The following is a 17,407-nucleotide window of genomic DNA, read 5'->3' as shown; positions in this document are numbered from 1 at the left end:
CCTCAAATGACATGGAGGAAGATCGAGAAGATGTAGATCTAGAGGAATTCGACATATCCAAGCTTGACATATCCAAATTGGAGGCAGCATGTAAGCAAAAAGAGTACAACTCAATCCCTCCCTGGCAATTAGACAAAATTGAAGGAGTCCTCACAAGGGTACAGCACCATAAAAGTTTGGGCATCCAAGGAGGCAGTCATTGGGATGGAAGGAAAATCCTCAAAGAACAAAAGAAAAGGGGCAGAAAAACAGATCTACAGCGTACAATAGCAGTAGACGCCTCAGGGGCCTCCGGCGGTCTAGCCATTCTATGGAATCCACAGATTGTGTCACTTGATAATTTTCATGCCACTCTGCATCTCATTCAAGCTACATTCCACCTCATCGGTACCAACATCCATGGGCATCTTACCAATGTTTACTTCCCGCAGACAATACAGCAAAAATTAGATCTCTTGGACACGATTTCCCTCCTCAATGCAAACAGACACTTTCCTTTATGGATCGGAGGAGGCGATTTCAACATCATAAAATCCATGGAAGAGAAACAAGGGGGCAGAACCAGGCTAGATAGCGATAGCAGCAGCTTCAAGCAATTCATTCAAGACAATCGACTCATGGACATCTCCACCTCAAATGGCATCTTCACCTGGTCGAACAAGAGAAAAGGGGTTCACCAAATTGCCTCACGACTAGACAGATTTTTAGTTTCAGACAACGCAATCCACCTAGGAGGAGATTTCAGTGCTGAGATCATTCCACAAGGAGGCTCAGATCGTTGGCCCATTCTTCTCCAATGGTCCAGACCTGGCAATTGCAGCAATCGACCATTTAGATTTGAAGCCTTCTAGCTCACAGATATTAATTTTAAGGCAGTGGTCAATCAAGCCTGGACATCCTTCATCCCGCCAGCAGGAGCTAAAATGTATCAGTTCCAACAAAAGCTGAAACATCTGAAGCAAATTCTTAAAATATGGAACCGAGATCATTTTGGCAACATACAGAAGAGCAGACACAAACTAGAATAGCAGATGAAAGAATTACAACAAAGATTCATTCTGGAAGGACGCACAGAAGAACAAATTCAACAGGAGAAAATCCTCTGGAGTCAAATAGAGGAGCGTCAAAAACAAGAAGAAATTTTATGGCGACAAAAGTCGCGAATAAGCTGGCTCAAAGAGGGTGAGCGAAATACTAAATTTTTCCACAAAACTACCATCCAACGGCGCATGCACAACAAAATCACCTTTGTTAACAATCAGCAGGGTGAAAGAGTGGAGGCTCATGAAGACATGGAGAAAGAATTCACTGGATATTTCAAGGACATTCTAAAGGAGCCTAACAGTAACAGAGACGAGGCAATCCGAGCTATCACACAGCACATTCCTAAAATCATCAATGAGGATCACAATACTCAACTGCTCTAGCAAGTCACACTAAAGGAAGTAGAAGATGCCATAGCTCAGCTTAAAGACGGAAAGGCGCCAGGGCCTGACGGATTCACGGCCAACTTCTTCCATGAATTTTGGGATCTCATAAAAATTGAAGTCTGGGATCTGGTGGAAGAATCCCGCAGCATGCATTGGATACTCCCGGCCCTCAACTCAACCTTCATTGCCTTGGTACCCAAAGAAGCAGCCTCAAACAAACCTGAGAAGTATCAGCCAATAGCACTCTGTAATGTAATTTACAAACTCATTTCAAAGGTTATTGCAAACCGACTCAAACCGCTCCTACCCTTGCTTATCTCCCCAGAACAGACAGGGTACGTTGAAGGTCGGCAGATCATGGATGGAATTATTCTATCAAATGAAGTCATACACTCTTTAAAGCTTCTCAAGAAACCAGGTATGCTTCTCAAATTAGATCTTTCTAAAGCCTTCGACAAGCTTAGCTGGAAATACATACACAAAATGCTCTTAGCTTTTGGCTTTAGTGCAACCTGGACCAGATGGATCATGAACCTCATCACTTCTCCCAGTTTCTCTGTCATTCTGGACGGATCCCCCTCACCTCCTTTTCTCCCCTCTCGTGGCATCCGGCAGGGGGACCCTCTATCACCTTTTCTCTTTGTTTTAATGGTTGAAGGCCTAAGCAGGCTCCTCAAATCGGTTGTATCCTCTCATGCCCTTAAAGGAATTTCCCTTCATGGTCGCACTCCTCAAACGCATCAGCAATTTGTTGATGATACAATGCTCTTTGGGCATCCTTCTGCAAAAGAAGCCTCTGCTTACAAATCCCTTCTATCCCTCTTCTCTGAAGCCTCGGTCACATCCATTAACGCTGCAAAATCACAACTTTTTTTCTTTAACACTCCCCCCTTCTTGCAAAGGATTATAGCCCGGATTCTGGGATTTACAATCTCCCACCTGCCTTCAAAATACCTGGGCGCCCCCCTTACCGACTTAGCAATAAAGCAGGTATCTTGGAGATCGTTGCTGGACAAATTAGAATCAAAGCTTTCATCCTGGACTTTCAGGGCTTTAAATCTGGCAGGCAGACTCGTTCTTATCAAATCAGTTTTACAAGCTATGCCGCTTTATTTATTCTCTATCTTAGCAGCTCCAAAAGGGATTCTAAAAGAAATTCGCAATCTTCAGAGGAACTTTCTCTGGGGATCCACAAGCTTGAACAGGAAATGGGCACTTGTCAAATGGACAGAGGTATGCAAAACCAAATCAGAAGGAGGGCTAGGTCTTCGGGATCCGCTCCAAAGAAACAACACTATGGGAGCTAAAATCTGGTGGAATTGGGTCTCCAAGCCAAACACCCCCTCGGCCCAACTATGGCAAGCTAAATATGCCAGGGGCAGTCAATGGAATGACCTCATCAGAATCAATCCAACTGCGCAGGGATCACTCATTTGGAACAACGCAAAAACCCAAAGTAGCTTCATCCAGGATCATAGCTTCTGGGACATTAACTCGGGCAAGGCAGCTAGATTCTGGGAAGATTCATGGCAACAACTTCCCAAATTAGCCAATCTATTCCACAAACCTCTCTGGCAGGCTCAAATTAACCAAGAAAGCATCCCTTTGGTACACCATTTCTGGCAGCCATCTCCAAATCACGACTTCCAAACATGGAAACCGGCGCGTCTCTGGCAAATAGATTGGCAGGGAGAAGTCTATACAAACATTTATCAGGAACTCAACAATAAGAAGATTCGCCTCTCAAATCAGCAAGACAAACTCAGATGGGGCTACACAACCAAAGGTACTTTCACCACCAAGGAAGCTCATCACCTGCGCTATTCCAACCTCAGGGCGGTTAAAGATCAGCTATGGGAGCAAGTATGGCAAGCTGGGCATTGGCCCAAAATCTCAACCTTTTTATGGCTTCTTAGCAGAAAACGCATTCTTACCTGGGACAATCTGATCAAAAGGGGAATTGTAGGGCCATCCAGATGCCCAAATTGCAACATAAATTGTGAAACCATTAATCATTTAATGGAAGAATACCCATTAGCAAAACAAATCTGGGAGAAAGTCGAAAAATGCAATATGAGAGCTCACCCCAGGCTGGAGGACATAACAGAAACCATAAGGACCTGGGAAAAATACCCATACAAGTGCAAGATCCTCAACTCCTTGTGGCGCGTTATACCAAGATTTCTGTACTGGACCCTGTGGAAAGAACGCAACCACAGAACCTTCAATAGCACATTTAGATCCATAGATGATCGTTGGCTCACGCTCAAAAAGAACATACAGGAAACTCTGGCCATCAGAGTTTGGAATGATAATGATATGCCGGAAAATAATCAGGAACGCCGCATCATGAAGGAATGGAATCTTGAACTTAAATCCCTAGTCAAAACGACCACTACACCTTCCACCAGATCCGCTTCACCATCCTCTTGGTCCCCGCCTGCACTCAATTCATACAAGCTGAACTTCGATGGTGCTGCCAAAGGCAATCCTGGCCCAGCAGGCTTCGGAGGAGTTATCCGTAGACATAATGGCGAAGAAATGCTAGTATTCTATGGCTCAATAGGGAAAGATACTAACAATGCAGCGGAGCTAGAGGGTCTTTGGAAAGGAATCTGTTTAGCTGAACAGCACCACCTCTCCCCTCTGGAGGTAGAAGGCGACTCTCTCATTCTTATAGAGGCAGCTAAAAGAATGGAGGCTGGAGCTACGACAGTCAAAATAACGAAGAGCTGGAGATTGTTAAGCCGTTTGGAATCCCTGGAAGAAAAGCTCCACGCTCCCCACAATTTATCCTTCCATCATGTAAGAAGAACAGCTAACCAGGTAGCAGATCGGCTAGCAAATCAAGGAGTGTCACAGTCGACACATTACTTCTCAGGCTCTCTAGATATGGTTGAAGATGATAGACTCAAGCAGGACTGCATCTCTTTGGTGCACAAAGACATCCTTCCCCCGGATGCGGGTGTCCATCATGCATGAATGGCAGGTGGCCATTAAGGCTTTCCCGCGCCTCTATACCTGTCTCAAGGCCGAGGCAGCGAGCAAGTACGAGACAGCGATGGCGATAAAAAACTATTCAATGCTTCAGGCAAACGACATTAAGGAATGGCAGAGCACGGTCGAGGTTGCATTTAAGTCGAGCAAGCCTGCTCTGGTCTCGAGGAGATCTGGTGTAATGGAGTCTGGTACGCGGCATTTGGTGAGGGCGAAGTCCTGGTTATATACCAACACCGCTCAGACCTGCAATGATCAGGGAATGTTGTTTGAAGTGGGAGGCGGGCAAAATATTGCTCTGCAATATTGTCTCAAGGAAACTGAGCAGAGTCTTAAGGCGCTCAAGTTGGAAACAGTTATGTGTCGAAGGGGCGTGCCTCGCCGCGGTGGTCGTTCAGGGGTTCGTTATGGGATTGAAGGGGAGGAACCGCACCCAATAGCACCTATGGCAGTCATTTCCCCCTCATCATCCAGCTCTGAGGAGGAATTTTTGCTATTGCCGGATTCCTATCAGTCTTTCCGCCTCCGCATTCCCAGAGGGATCCTTCAGTCGGATGTTATGGTCAATTTCTCTGTGTATCTTTCAGAAGCGCCTCCAATTAACCCCTCATGGTCCTCCCCTGCTTCCGACAGTCTCCAGAGTAGCGAAATTCTTCTGGGGGATATGCAAGGAAGAGTGCATAGGATGCCCCGTCCGCGGGCACCCATAGAACAAGTCGACCAGCCTCAGTAGGCTCAGAACCAGGCGAACTCAATTTGTGATGAATCAGTGCAAGAAATTCAGCCATTAATAAACTGTGTCCAGAATAGGAATGCGGAACAGGATTCAGCTCATCCGGGTTCGAAGGGGCATCTTCAGGTGGGTGAGGAGTCTGTCATATGGCTTGATCCGCCCAGCCCGATGCAAAGGCAATCGCCAACTTCGCCAAGTCACCCTACCTGAATATGTTCGAAGGCGTTTCTCCAGGTTTTTGCATTTTTGTATTTTTGCTCATGTCTTTGTTGGTCAAATCCTCAATCTCCCTCAGTTCCTGTTCTCAGCCCTATAGTGGCAGCTTGTTAAAAGTTCGAGTCAGCAAGGTAATAGAGTCTGTTTTTTTTGGCCATCCAGAACTGTAATGTTGTCCAAGGGGCTCATTTGGACAATCATTGTAATGCTGTCTCAGAGGTCTGCTAGTCTGTCCCAGTTGTCTCTGTTAGAGGGTGGCCTCGTCCCCCTTGGTTGCTGTAAATTATGTAAATATTTTTCTTGCTTAATATAGAAGTTACTTTTACCCAGAAAAAAAATAAAAATAAATTTAAACAAGAAATTTGATTCCTCTAAATATAGAATAAATTTAGATTTAAAATAAATTTCATTCTGGTTATAATTATTTATTTTATTTTTATCAATATAATTTTATGAGACATCACTCCATACTAAATTATAAAAAAAAAATTAAAAATGCTTATATATATATATATATATATATATATTAATTTCATATATCTTTTACTATGTATTTTTTAAAAATATATATTACTAATTTAATAAATAAAATTAATAATTTAAAATATAGTTTTTAATTTTTGAACTTTAATTTACAAAATAAAATAATATTTTCAAATATATTTTTTATTTTTTATATCTCAAAATTAATAATCTCTAAATATTTATATAGATTTATCAAATCATATAGATAAAGCTAAATATCAACGAACAAATGCAGTGCTCTTCCGTGTTTAACAACGAAATCTGTCCATGGAAGCGTATAGAGACAACGAAATCTGTGTTAGGTTGGTAGCATACTTTTCCCATATTAAACTGTATTCTTCAACCATTAATACGAGTTGGTACCTGGAACAATGGCTGACAGCAATCCCCATGGGCCACACCAACTTTAGTTTGATGGAACAACGGAATAATTGTGTGGAGTTGCAAAACGAAAACGTTCCAATCGAGGAAACAAACAACCAGTCACGCTCCTGCAAGATTGTACCAGAGTCCTCTTTAAACGTCATAAATATTAAATGCCGCAGCACAGGCCCCATGAAAGCTACATGCCTAAATTCAATTAATTCCAAACCTCCATAGATGCATATATATATATATACAAAAAAGAGGAAACGTGAATTTTGTTTTGTTCAAAAGATACCCGTAGTCATTAACCTCTTACACATGGAAATATCCTTGACCAAAACGGGCACTACACAATTTAAATTACAAGATCCCGGGAGCCTAGGCTTGAACAACTGAACAGCCATGAACGGCAATCCCAGGTTGTGTTGGGTACACAGCCAAATGACAAGTGGCCATTCACTGCATCTCCAGACAAATTCAAACTCCTCCCATTCATCAGCAACGCAAAATAACACAACAATCCCATGAATGCAACTCCAGCATCCATTGCAGCAGAGAATACGTCGTTATGGCGACTCCACCACTTTGTGTTGCGTTTGAAGACGAGATAATTGAAAATGAACCCAAATGTTCCCCAGCCTATCATGAAGTTTGAAGTTTACAGCAGTGGCAGGAGGCATCATATTCGTTGCCCCAATTAGAACACGCATGTTTATGAGCCGAACTCATTTGGCTTCTTGGAAAAAGCTTACACAAAACTCGTACTATGAATGGTTATCATCCAATTTTACCATAAAAATATAAATTTAAAATATGCGAAATTTTTAAAAATTAATTAATTTAATTAAAAAAGAAAAAATGCATCACTGTTTTTAGAAAAATTTAATTTAAAATATGTGACATTTTAAAAAAAATCATTAATTTAATTTAAAAAAAATGCATCACTTTCAATTTTTATTTGAATTAATTAATTTAAATAAAATAAATAAATAATTAATTTAATTAAAAAATCATTAATAATTTTAATTATTTCCATCTTTAATTATTTTAGAATATTTTATTAGATCTCTATCATTACTTAATAATTATTGATAATTAAATTAAAATTTTCCTAAATTTTATTCTAAAATAGACAGTTATATCAACTTAAAATATGGACATATAGTATGTCTCTTCCCATGAGATTTTCCAACTAAATGTGAACTAGTAACTTGACAAAGACAACACCATCCATAAACAAATTGATTTACACCTCATAGATAAATCTTTGAAATTATATAAAGAGTGAATAAAATTATCAAATATAGTTGACCTAAGTCAATGCAGTTCCACCTTATGCCCATAAGGAAATTCCCAAGCTTAAGTGCTAAATAGGGGAGGAAAAACAATATTCTTAAGATTCTGAGCTTTTGGAGGATGCTTGGGTTCCTTAGATTGGGCACACCAAGGGAACCAGGGAGCATTACTTAAATTTTGTGGCTCTTCATTGGCAAATGAAGACCTTGTTGGGAATGTATTGAGGGATAAAGAAGTGGAGAAATATAATATCTTTATATCTCTATAAAACATCAACAACAAGATGCTTATGATTTAAAAGTTTTACTTGGATAAGAGTAACTCTTGCATGGCACATGTGAGGAGCCATATTGCCTGTAATTCTGGTGAAGACTCGATGAATACTTCTAGTTAATGTGAAGAGCCATATTGCCTACGATTCAGATGGTAAAGACTTGATGGATACTCCTAATTCAAGTGGCAGAACACCAGCAAATATTTCGTCTTTAAAAAATGATTAATGAGTTTGGATGGTGAGTGGTGCAGTATGGTGGTTTCCTGGTCACTCTTCGCTCGTTTATGCAGGGTACTTGTTAATTTTTTTGGTCTTTTGCTTGTGTCGGCATAGGATGGTTGCAACATTGTGATTTTTGTGGTGACTTCGGCTCGCTTTGGTGGGCACTATTTGTTTCTTTTGAAAAAATCTTTGTTGTTGGGGAAATGTATCGGCGCGACACTTCAATTTTTTTTGGATCTCTGTGGTGGTTCCAGTCTCGTTTCCGAGGGCACTTGTTATTCTTTAGAAAATCTCTGGTGTATGGAATTGAATGGACACGACACTTGTGTCAATTTATTATTTGTGTACTTATTTTGTAAAGCTTTTTATGTTGAAATTCTAGTGGGCTTTTGTTTGTTTATAAGTTTAGGAGACATCCATCTTTGGGTAGGTAGTTGGTATCTATGTATAAAATGGGAAGGAGAGAGACATGCCATCTCCAACCTTGGTGTGAATGTATTTTGATTATGGGAGTTTTTAGTTCTCTCTTAATAAGTGGCTGCAAAAAGAAGAGTATTTTATTTTCAATAATCACTTTTAAAATTTATATAAAAATATTTTGTAAGTAATAAAAAAACAAAAGAAAACAAAGCCTGACCAAACAAAATTCATTTTATACGAAGACTAATTTTAATAATATAATGCATTAAGAAAGTTAAACATTAATTCTTTTAAATATTGAGAAAAAAAAATATTAAAATATTGTCAAATATATTTATTATTGTTTATTTTATTTTTATTAATTTAATTTTATGGTACATCTCCATAAAAAGTTTAGCGGTCTCTTTTTATATATATATATATATATATTAAAAAATAATATTTATAATTTCAAATATATTTTTTAATTTTATATATCTTCCATTTATAAGATAGAAATGAAGAATCTCAAACATATTTTCAATTTAAAGACCATCTAACCATCTCAGAAAATTAATAATGAATGGATTTATAGAATCGTATAGATAAATCTAAATATCAACCGACAAATGCAGTGCTCGTACATGGTTGGTTACCAGTGCTATAATGCGCATGAAAGCGCATCGCGACGACAAAAGCTGTGTTATTTTTGGAGCATACTTATCCTATATTAAACTTTCCTTTTTGGTTATTCTTCAACCATTATTACGAGTTAGCACCTCGATGGGCCACACCAGCTTCAGGTTGTTGGATCAACGGAATAATTGTGTGGAGTTGCGAAACGAAAACATTACAATCTACGAAACAAACAACCTGTCACGCTCCTGCAAGATTGTACCGGAAACGTTATAAATGTTAAAAGTGGCAGCACAGGCTCCATGAATGCTACTTGCCTAAATTAACGTAATTCCAAACCTCCATGAAACATATATATAGACACAGAATATGAAACAGGAATTTTTTTTGTTTTGTTCAAAAGATACCCGTAACCATTATCCTTTTACACATGGAAATATTCTGGAGTACCAAAACGGGCACAACACAATTTAAATTACAAGATCCGGGAAGCCTAGACTTGAACAACAGGACAGCCATGAACGACAATCCCAGGTTGTGTTGGGCACGTAGCCAAATGACAGTGGTCATCCACTGCTTCTCCCCACCAATTCAAACTCCTCCCATTCATCTGCAACGCAAAATAACTCAGCAATCCCATGAATGCAACTCCAGCATCCATTGCGGCAGAGAATACGTAGTTATGGCGACTCCACCACTTTTTGTTGCGTCTGAAGATGAGATAATTGAAAATGAAGCCAAATGTTCCCCAGCATATGAAGTTTACAGCAGTGGCAGGAGGCATCATACTCGTTGCCCCAATTAGAACAGGCATGTTTATTCGCCGAATCCAATTGGCCTCTGGAAAAAGTTTACACAAAATCCATACCATCAATGGTGCGATGACACCCACTAGGAAAAACCAGTTGAGATTCTTATAGAGTCCCAGAGAACCGAATATTCTCTTCGGCCCTACCACTCCCCATATGACCGAAGCATTGTAAAATACCCTGTCGTAGGGACAAGTCCAGGGGCTTCCCTGTGGAAGAAGCTCAGGGATGCATATGTTCTCTACGCTCTCTAATAGCCACCACGCTGTCCCAAAATACACAGACGCCGCCACAAGTGTTCCCGCTACCTGCAAATCATCACCGGGATTTTGCAAATCATGAAATGTATTCCATTTAAGATAGGTATTCAAATATTTAATCCTAACTAACAGTTCATTATGCTGAAAGAAAATTGTGAAATTCTACATTAAATTGTGCAGGCTGACCTGAACCACAAACATTGAACGTGGTGGAATCTTCATGTAATGACCCAGTTTGAAATCGGAAAGGAACGTGATTGCTTGTACCATGGTTATGTAACCATATGTCTTGAATATTACGTTTGCAACGGGCCTACCTGGAAAGAGATATCCTATGATATACTCATTTAATATCTTCATCCCCGGCGTCTGTCGCAAGAGTATAAATAAATTTATCAACTCTATTATAAGGACGGATTGTATATACAAAAACGATTAAAGAGAAGCTAAGTGCTATACAGATCAGAGAGGGATCGCTGCGTGTGTGGATATATACTTTATTCAAATTAATCATTTTAATGATGGGATTGCATTTTCATTTGTGAATATATATATGTGGGGTACGATAACGGCTCATTAATTGGTTAACATTTCTATTTTGCTATCATCACATATGTGGGGATCTATCTCTGTTCAAGCTTATTAAAGTTTCCATAAAAAAAATATAAAGTTTCCATAAAAAATATAAAGGTAATAGTTTAAAAACCTTCCATTTATTTATTTATTTATTTCTATCACACGGAAAACTTTCACAAAAACTTTCCGTGATTTGTTTATTCAATTTGTGAATTTGATTTAACACAAATTTAAAATATTATATTTCAATGAGTGAGGAAAGTTTTATTATATTTCAATAAGTGAGAAAAAAACTTTCCGTGATTTGATTATTCAATTTGTGAATTTGATTTAACACAAATTTAAAATATTATATTTCAATAAGTGAACTCCTTTATGCCCAGTATATTAAATAATTAGTATATTCAATAATTGTGACCTTTCAGTTTTATATTCCTAAAACATATTTTTATGAATCTTTATCAACATTTTTATTATGTTTTTTTGATATCATGTAAAATTGGAACGATACAGATAAGATAAGATTAGTATGGCCGATTTGTGTGGCCCCTGCTAAACGATCACACCGATAAATTGAGAAATGACCCAAATTTTTAAACCATCAATTTTATTATACAATTTGATAGTATCAAATTTTAAAATATTTTAATGGATTTAAAATTCATCATTTATCATCAATATAATATAAAGAAAAATGTTGGCTATTCAATTTTATACATGTGGAACAAATTCTATAAAAAGTAAATTAATTTAACGTTCATGAAAATTTAACATATATCTTTTTTTAAAAATCCCTCAGTATAAGTTCAGTATAAGTTCATTACAACTTTGCTCTGTTAATGAGCATTACAAACTCAGACATTCAATGAGTATGGAGTAAATTCAATACTTCTACAGTAAGTGAATTTAATTCTCCTAACAATAAATATATGGGGATCAATAAATCCCATGTTATCAGGTCATGAATGAACAATAAGTAAGTATACGGGGATCAATAAATCTCATGCTATCAGGTCATAAATGAACAACAAATGTATATGCCCACAAAATATCGGGTCATAAATGAACAACGGATGTATATGCCCACAAAATCGAATAGTGGCATATACACCCGCTGTTCATTTATGGCCCGATAGCATGAGAAATATGGCTCACATCCTTAACTGATATAAAGATAATATAATGATTGATTTTCAAAATAATTTAATATTAATTATTTAAAAAAATTTAAAATTTTGAAATTGAATTATTTAAATGATGAATTAGTCAGGTTGTATTATAAAATATTATGTAATATGTTGCGTCAGGAAACATTATTTCAAGTATAAAATTTAAGTTAAAATTTCATTAATCAAACTAAAAAATTATAAATTTGATTTAAAAAAAAAAAATTGCTACTCCTTAATGGTAGTCCGTATAATTTCTGCGCAGATTGCACACAACAAAGAAAAATAGACCCTATGAATCTAAACTGCCATAAAAATCTTGAAACCGATATATGGGGAGACAAAGAACGAAAATATGAACAAAAAAGAGAGAAAATTTTAATGTGAAAGATATTCACACCTAAAATTTCGCAGAATAAATCTATGGTTCAGACATGATGGAAGAGAGTGCTCACCATATTGGTAGTGGCTGTTATTATGCCAATTGGAAGAGTGAAAGCCACCGCCAATGCGCAGGCCAAGAGTACTCCCCACCATGGTAGTTGTAGCTGCTGCTCAAACCATGCACAGGTTGCAATAGCTACCCCTATTGTCAAGACCAGAATTGTCATAAACCATGATTGCGGAACAGCGTTGTAGTTTTCTCTCATCAATCTAGTGTGCACGTCAACATGTTCGTCTCCCAAAGCTGCCTTAGTGTTCTGCCATATATACCTGTTTGTGGAATAACTCATTCAAGTTAGAGTAAATACCAAGAATTATATTAAATCACTTGAGATAATAGTGAAATCACTGTTTTGGATCCTGTGAGTTCTAAGGTAATATTTCTTTTTTCATGTGAGTGATTTGTAATTATTGTTATACTTATAGATTTTATGGATCCCATTGTTATATAATGAGTGGAGATACTGTCATGTATTTGATGTATGTGTGTGGTGACTTTGATCTAATATTAGAATCAAAGTTTATATTAACATAAATAAATAAATATAATGGAGATACTGTCATGTATTTGATGCATGTGTGGGGTGATTTTGATCTAATATTAGAATCTTGTTCTGTATTAAGATAAAGAAATAAATATAATGGAGAAATGATAGAATAAGATTTTAATAGAAAAAAAATGTGGATCATAAAAAAGAGAAATGATAAAACAAGATTTTATTAGATTAGGGATATGCCCACTCACACACTAACTATATGAAAATGTCTCATTATATAATAATAAGATTATAACAATGAGATTGATAAACTCAATAAACATAACAACCAAGAAGCTATAGACTCCTAAAATTACAACTATATCGACTTAAAATAAAATGTTAGATAAAAATAAAATAATTCCTTGTGTACTTACTTTCCATGGAATAGAGTTTATGAATCCCATTGCTTTATAACACTGATGTATGTGTCCTTGATCTAATTAGAATCTTGTTCTATAACAACATAAAGAAATAGATGTAATAGAGAAATAATAAAACAAGATTTTATTAGATCAGAGGCAGCTCAGGCACACACTAAATACATAAAAAATTCTCATTATATAGATATAGATAGGATTGATAGACTCAATGAACATAACAACCTAAAAATCTGTAGGCTATAGACTCCTACTCATTCTCTACTACAACTATATCAATTTAAAATAATATGTTACAAAAAATAATTACTTGTGTACTCACTTTCCATGGAATAGCAGCACATGAGATATCGTTGCTGAAAGGGTGGCGAAGGATAAACCATATGTGAAAGCAAAGAAGATGCTCATATGGAGTTTGCTGTACTTTTCGTAAGCCTCGACATCGAAGCCAAAGTTGGGAGTGAGTACCATGGATGAGTTATATGTCTGACCAGCGTCTGTAAAAATGTCTGGCGAGAAGATTGGAAAAGCTTTTGCGTTGTAAACATTTGTCCAGTAGGCAATAGGAATAATGACATACATGATGATCAGAAAACCAATCATTACGTTGGCAATAGCAAACCAGGGCGTAGCTAGTGGGCTCCGTAAGTAGGATGATACAACAGCCCAATCGAGGGCAAATGAGCCGATTCCGAGGCCCTTTAGCCCTGACCCAATCTGCTGAGTTGTAACAGAACTCTTCCAAATCCAGCAAGCTACTGATAAAGATGCCACTGATGGGAAGAGGAAATTTGGTACCAAATAGTACGAAAAACTTGCTATCAGAACTATAACAAAGAACTGCATCCTTGTTAATCCTCCCTTTGGCCTCTCCTCATCTTCATGCAGAGCCCTAATTCATCAGCACATAAGCCCTGCATAATATACTGCTAGTTTTCTGAACAAGTGACTGACTGAGTTCCCTAGATGAGTATCCCCACTATGATTGAAAAGAAAAAATATGAATGGAAAGTACCTGAAGAGGGAAACTTGCACAAGGTTTCCAGGCCACCACATGTATGAAGCCTCCACCAAAATCTTTCTGAAAATACCAGCCCACCCAAATCCAAGTACCTAAACAGATCCAATGATCATTATTACAAGAAAGAAAATTAATCATTATTACAAAAAGAAAATTCATAAGAGAATGAGGATTTCCACAGCTGTTAATCATGTGTGTAATGGATTTTGTAATCAGCCTTAGGGTGGACACTCCATCCATTATCAGGGAAGGAAAGCAAAGTGATATCAAGATATATCAGGGAAGGAAAGCAAAGTGATATCAAGATAATGATGATGGAAAGCAAAGTGATATTAAAAGAGTGATAGTATTATCACTTTGCTTTATAATCCCTCCTGGATGATGAGCAGAGTTTCTACCTAAAAGTCAGGAAGAATTACAAAATCCTTTGTAAAACTTATTCCCAAATTCTATTCAACAAGACCATTCATGTTAAAGAAGATAATAGAGCAGAAACATATTTGTATGCATAGTGGCTAATGTCCTAATGCAATTTGTATGGAGTTTTCACCTGAGTAGTAACCGACAGCAACCATGCAGCTAAAGAACTGATTTGGCGTCTGTAAAATGCTTTGATTATGGTTAGAATACTGATTGCATATACACCTCCAGCTCCAGCATTGGCAAAAATGGTTATTAGAACATGTTCCTTGATATTGAATGGCCCTGGATTCAGTGAAAAGTCCCAGTTGGTGCATGGAAACCGGATTCTTTTGGTGGGCAGCGTTGCAGCCATGAGATGGCCCAGGGGAAGAACTGCTATCTGAGCAGAGTATCCTGAAATTGTCAGCGGGTTCGATTTAAACATGAAGAACTGATTGGCCACAGCCAATATAACGCAAGATATTACTCCTAGAAGCCACACTCTGAATGTCAACACTGGTAAAGTTGGATCATCTGTAGTAGGAACAGTTAATGCAACTTCCTCGACTGGAGACTGGTCCTTAATGTTTTCCTCACCTGCAGTTGGATTCACGTTCAAAATTACTCACTGAATTAACCCATAAGGAAATCTAAAAATTGAACGAAATACTTTAAACCTGAACTTAAATTACTCAACCAGAACATGTAGCTGGAGCCATTTTTGATGAGAAGCCAAGAACTAGAACCGGAATGAACATACCCACACACACATACAGAGCAAACGATTGTGGTGGGAAGCTGATTTATTGCTTCAACACAGTATCCTGGCAATAAATTTGCTCATCAATCAACTTGATTTAATTCTTGAGATATCATTGTTTAGAGTATTAGATTCCTCTTGATATAATTCTCCATACAAGGACAGGTATAGGGTATTTTGCCAGGAAAAAAGTGATCCACCCACAAAAACAGGAATAATCCTTTAGTTGTTACTTTAAAGCAAGCTCCACTAAGTGATATGAAAACTGACTTATTGCTATCCAGCAATGCCCACTGTCTATTCATGATCTTACAGCTTCTCCACTTAAAATCACAATCACAGCCACGCAAGTTTGCCTTTACACTCATCGGCCTTATAGAGTCATCAGGAATCCAGATCTAGCGAATTATCCAATATCCTCCCAATCGCCCAACTGTGTCACCTCTAGCAACTCAATTTCCCATCGAACAGAATAGCCAGAATTGTGGGCAGAATCATTCCCATTAATGGAGACATCGTGTGCCATAAAGCGGAAAAAAGGACCTTTTTATACGGGCAGATGTCATACCAGAGAGACAGAGGAGATGCATAAAATCCACGTGTCGGAAGCCGACTGATCGCCAGCGAGGCATGCAACACAACGTGAAATCCATGGACACCGCGAACTGTAACGTCATGAGATTGACGTACGTAGCATACAGCTCCTCCCTTTCTAATTTTGGTTATTCAAGACGTGTAAGCTAACAGGTAGACAAGTTCATGGCATCGAAGAGCTGATCATGAAAAAAAAAATTGCGAGTTCTTTTGGCCCATCCTTCCAAGGTTTCGTGGCCAGTAAACCTGAAAGTTTTGTTTATGGATGGCAAACGTTGATGTATATATGTTGCGGATGAAAGTAATTTAAAAAAAAATAAAAATAGGAAAAGGGATAGAGGAAATGTGTGGGGAACGGCACCAAGGGAAATCTCACATATCTTCATTTTGTCTTCATTGTAAATTTATGTTTCTCTAGAGTCACATTCCATGTTAAGTTTTGACACATTAATTTTTTAAGTTTTTAATTTAAATTAATAGTTGATCAATGAGATATATACTTCATACACCTTTGGTGTTTAATAAGAGTTTAGTACGCATTCATAGCGTAACAGCCTTTGTTGTTTAATAATAGTTTACTACGTAATGATGGGGTAACAATGGTTGAGAATAAATATTGAATAAGAAGGAATAAAGGTAAATCACTAGTATGTAATGTAATGAATATTAATTAATGATATTTAAGCAATTATTTGTGCGCAGTTTTCCGTATGTAAGATTGAAAAATGAATTGTTGTCTGAGTTTTAATTCATTATCAAAATTTTGTTGAAATCCTTATATTGTTATTGGATACTTTGGATATTTTTTAATATATTGTTTTGGGTTAGGGAAAATTTTAAGAACCTCCTAAATTTACATGTATAATAAATGGGCGAATCTCTATGGTATATAGGAAAAATGGAATGCGATTTTATCAATAATATGATATGTATATATAATTTTTTGGCGAATCTCTCACCAGGCATGGCGAATATTTTACTCAATTATAAAATCTTGTGTTGATTGAATACACAAATGAAATCATTGCATTTCTTTAAAATATCTTTTGAAATCAAAATTACTGAAATTACATATCGATAACCTAGTGGGTGTAGGATAAAATTCACCCGTGCCATTCACAGAAAGCATGAGAAAAAACCTAATACTATATATAAAACCAAGAAAAATTCAAATTCATCACTTCTAGGGACCTCGTAACCACCCTGCCAATACACAAGTATGTTCCTGTTTGCAATTAGAAAAATTACCCAAATTACAATCTGTTTACTCCAGCATATGTTGGAAAGTTATAGAAAGATGACTAGTGCAATCAATCCATTCCTTTTAGCCCTAGATTTGTTTCATTTTAAAACAGAAGTATACAA

General features: G+C 37.3%; 1 protein-coding gene and 1 pseudogene across 2 annotated transcripts; one reads left to right on the top strand and one right to left on the bottom strand.

The window, feature by feature from the left end:
• Positions 1–9,227: 9,227 nt before the first annotated feature.
• LOC149234249 (oligopeptide transporter 1-like) lies at positions 9,228–15,780 on the bottom strand. Of its 2 annotated transcripts, none has more exons than XM_089371796.1 (7): positions 15,386–15,780; positions 14,837–15,285; positions 14,281–14,378; positions 13,588–14,157; positions 12,361–12,619; positions 10,350–10,532; positions 9,228–10,211 (listed from the first exon to the last, which is right to left on the bottom strand). In XM_089371796.1, exons 1-7 carry the CDS (start codon positions 15,444–15,446, stop codon positions 9,588–9,590), a joined length of 2,244 nt encoding a protein of 747 aa, XP_089227922.1. In that variant the 5' UTR covers positions 15,447–15,780; the 3' UTR covers positions 9,228–9,587. The 2 variants fall into 2 exon arrangements, with proteins under 2 accessions (XP_089227922.1, XP_089227923.1); XM_089371797.1 differs by having other exon boundaries at positions 9,232–10,211; positions 15,449–15,778.
• LOC149234250 (U6 spliceosomal RNA) lies at positions 11,212–11,334 on the top strand (annotated as a pseudogene).
• Positions 15,781–17,407: the final 1,627 nt, after the last annotated feature.

Source organism: Pinus tabuliformis, chromosome 8 (genome assembly GCF_031772625.1).
Source record: "Pinus tabuliformis cultivar Carrire ecotype Pingquan chromosome 8, CPIR1, whole genome shotgun sequence".
In the NCBI taxonomy this organism is placed as follows: domain Eukaryota; kingdom Viridiplantae; phylum Streptophyta; class Pinopsida; order Pinales; family Pinaceae; genus Pinus; species Pinus tabuliformis.
The sequence above is the reverse complement of the archived record's forward strand: the minus strand, read 5'-3'. Positions and strand labels throughout refer to the sequence as shown.

What these genes read in the sequence shown, in the direction of transcription:
- LOC149234249 (XM_089371796.1), bottom strand. Translation starts at nt 15,446, where the DNA reads ATGTTCATTCCGGTTCTAGTTCTTGGCTTCTCATCAAAAATGGCTCCA. An exon ending in GTGCAAGTTTCCCTCTTCAG is followed by an intron (nt 14,158 to 14,280) that starts GTACTTTCCATT and finishes CTGATGAATTAG; the next exon opens with GGCTCTGCATGAAGATGAGG. An exon ending in TAACAGCCACTACCAATATG is followed by an intron (nt 10,533 to 12,360) that starts GTGAGCACTCTC and finishes CTCTTGCGACAG; the next exon opens with ACGCCGGGGATGAAGATATT.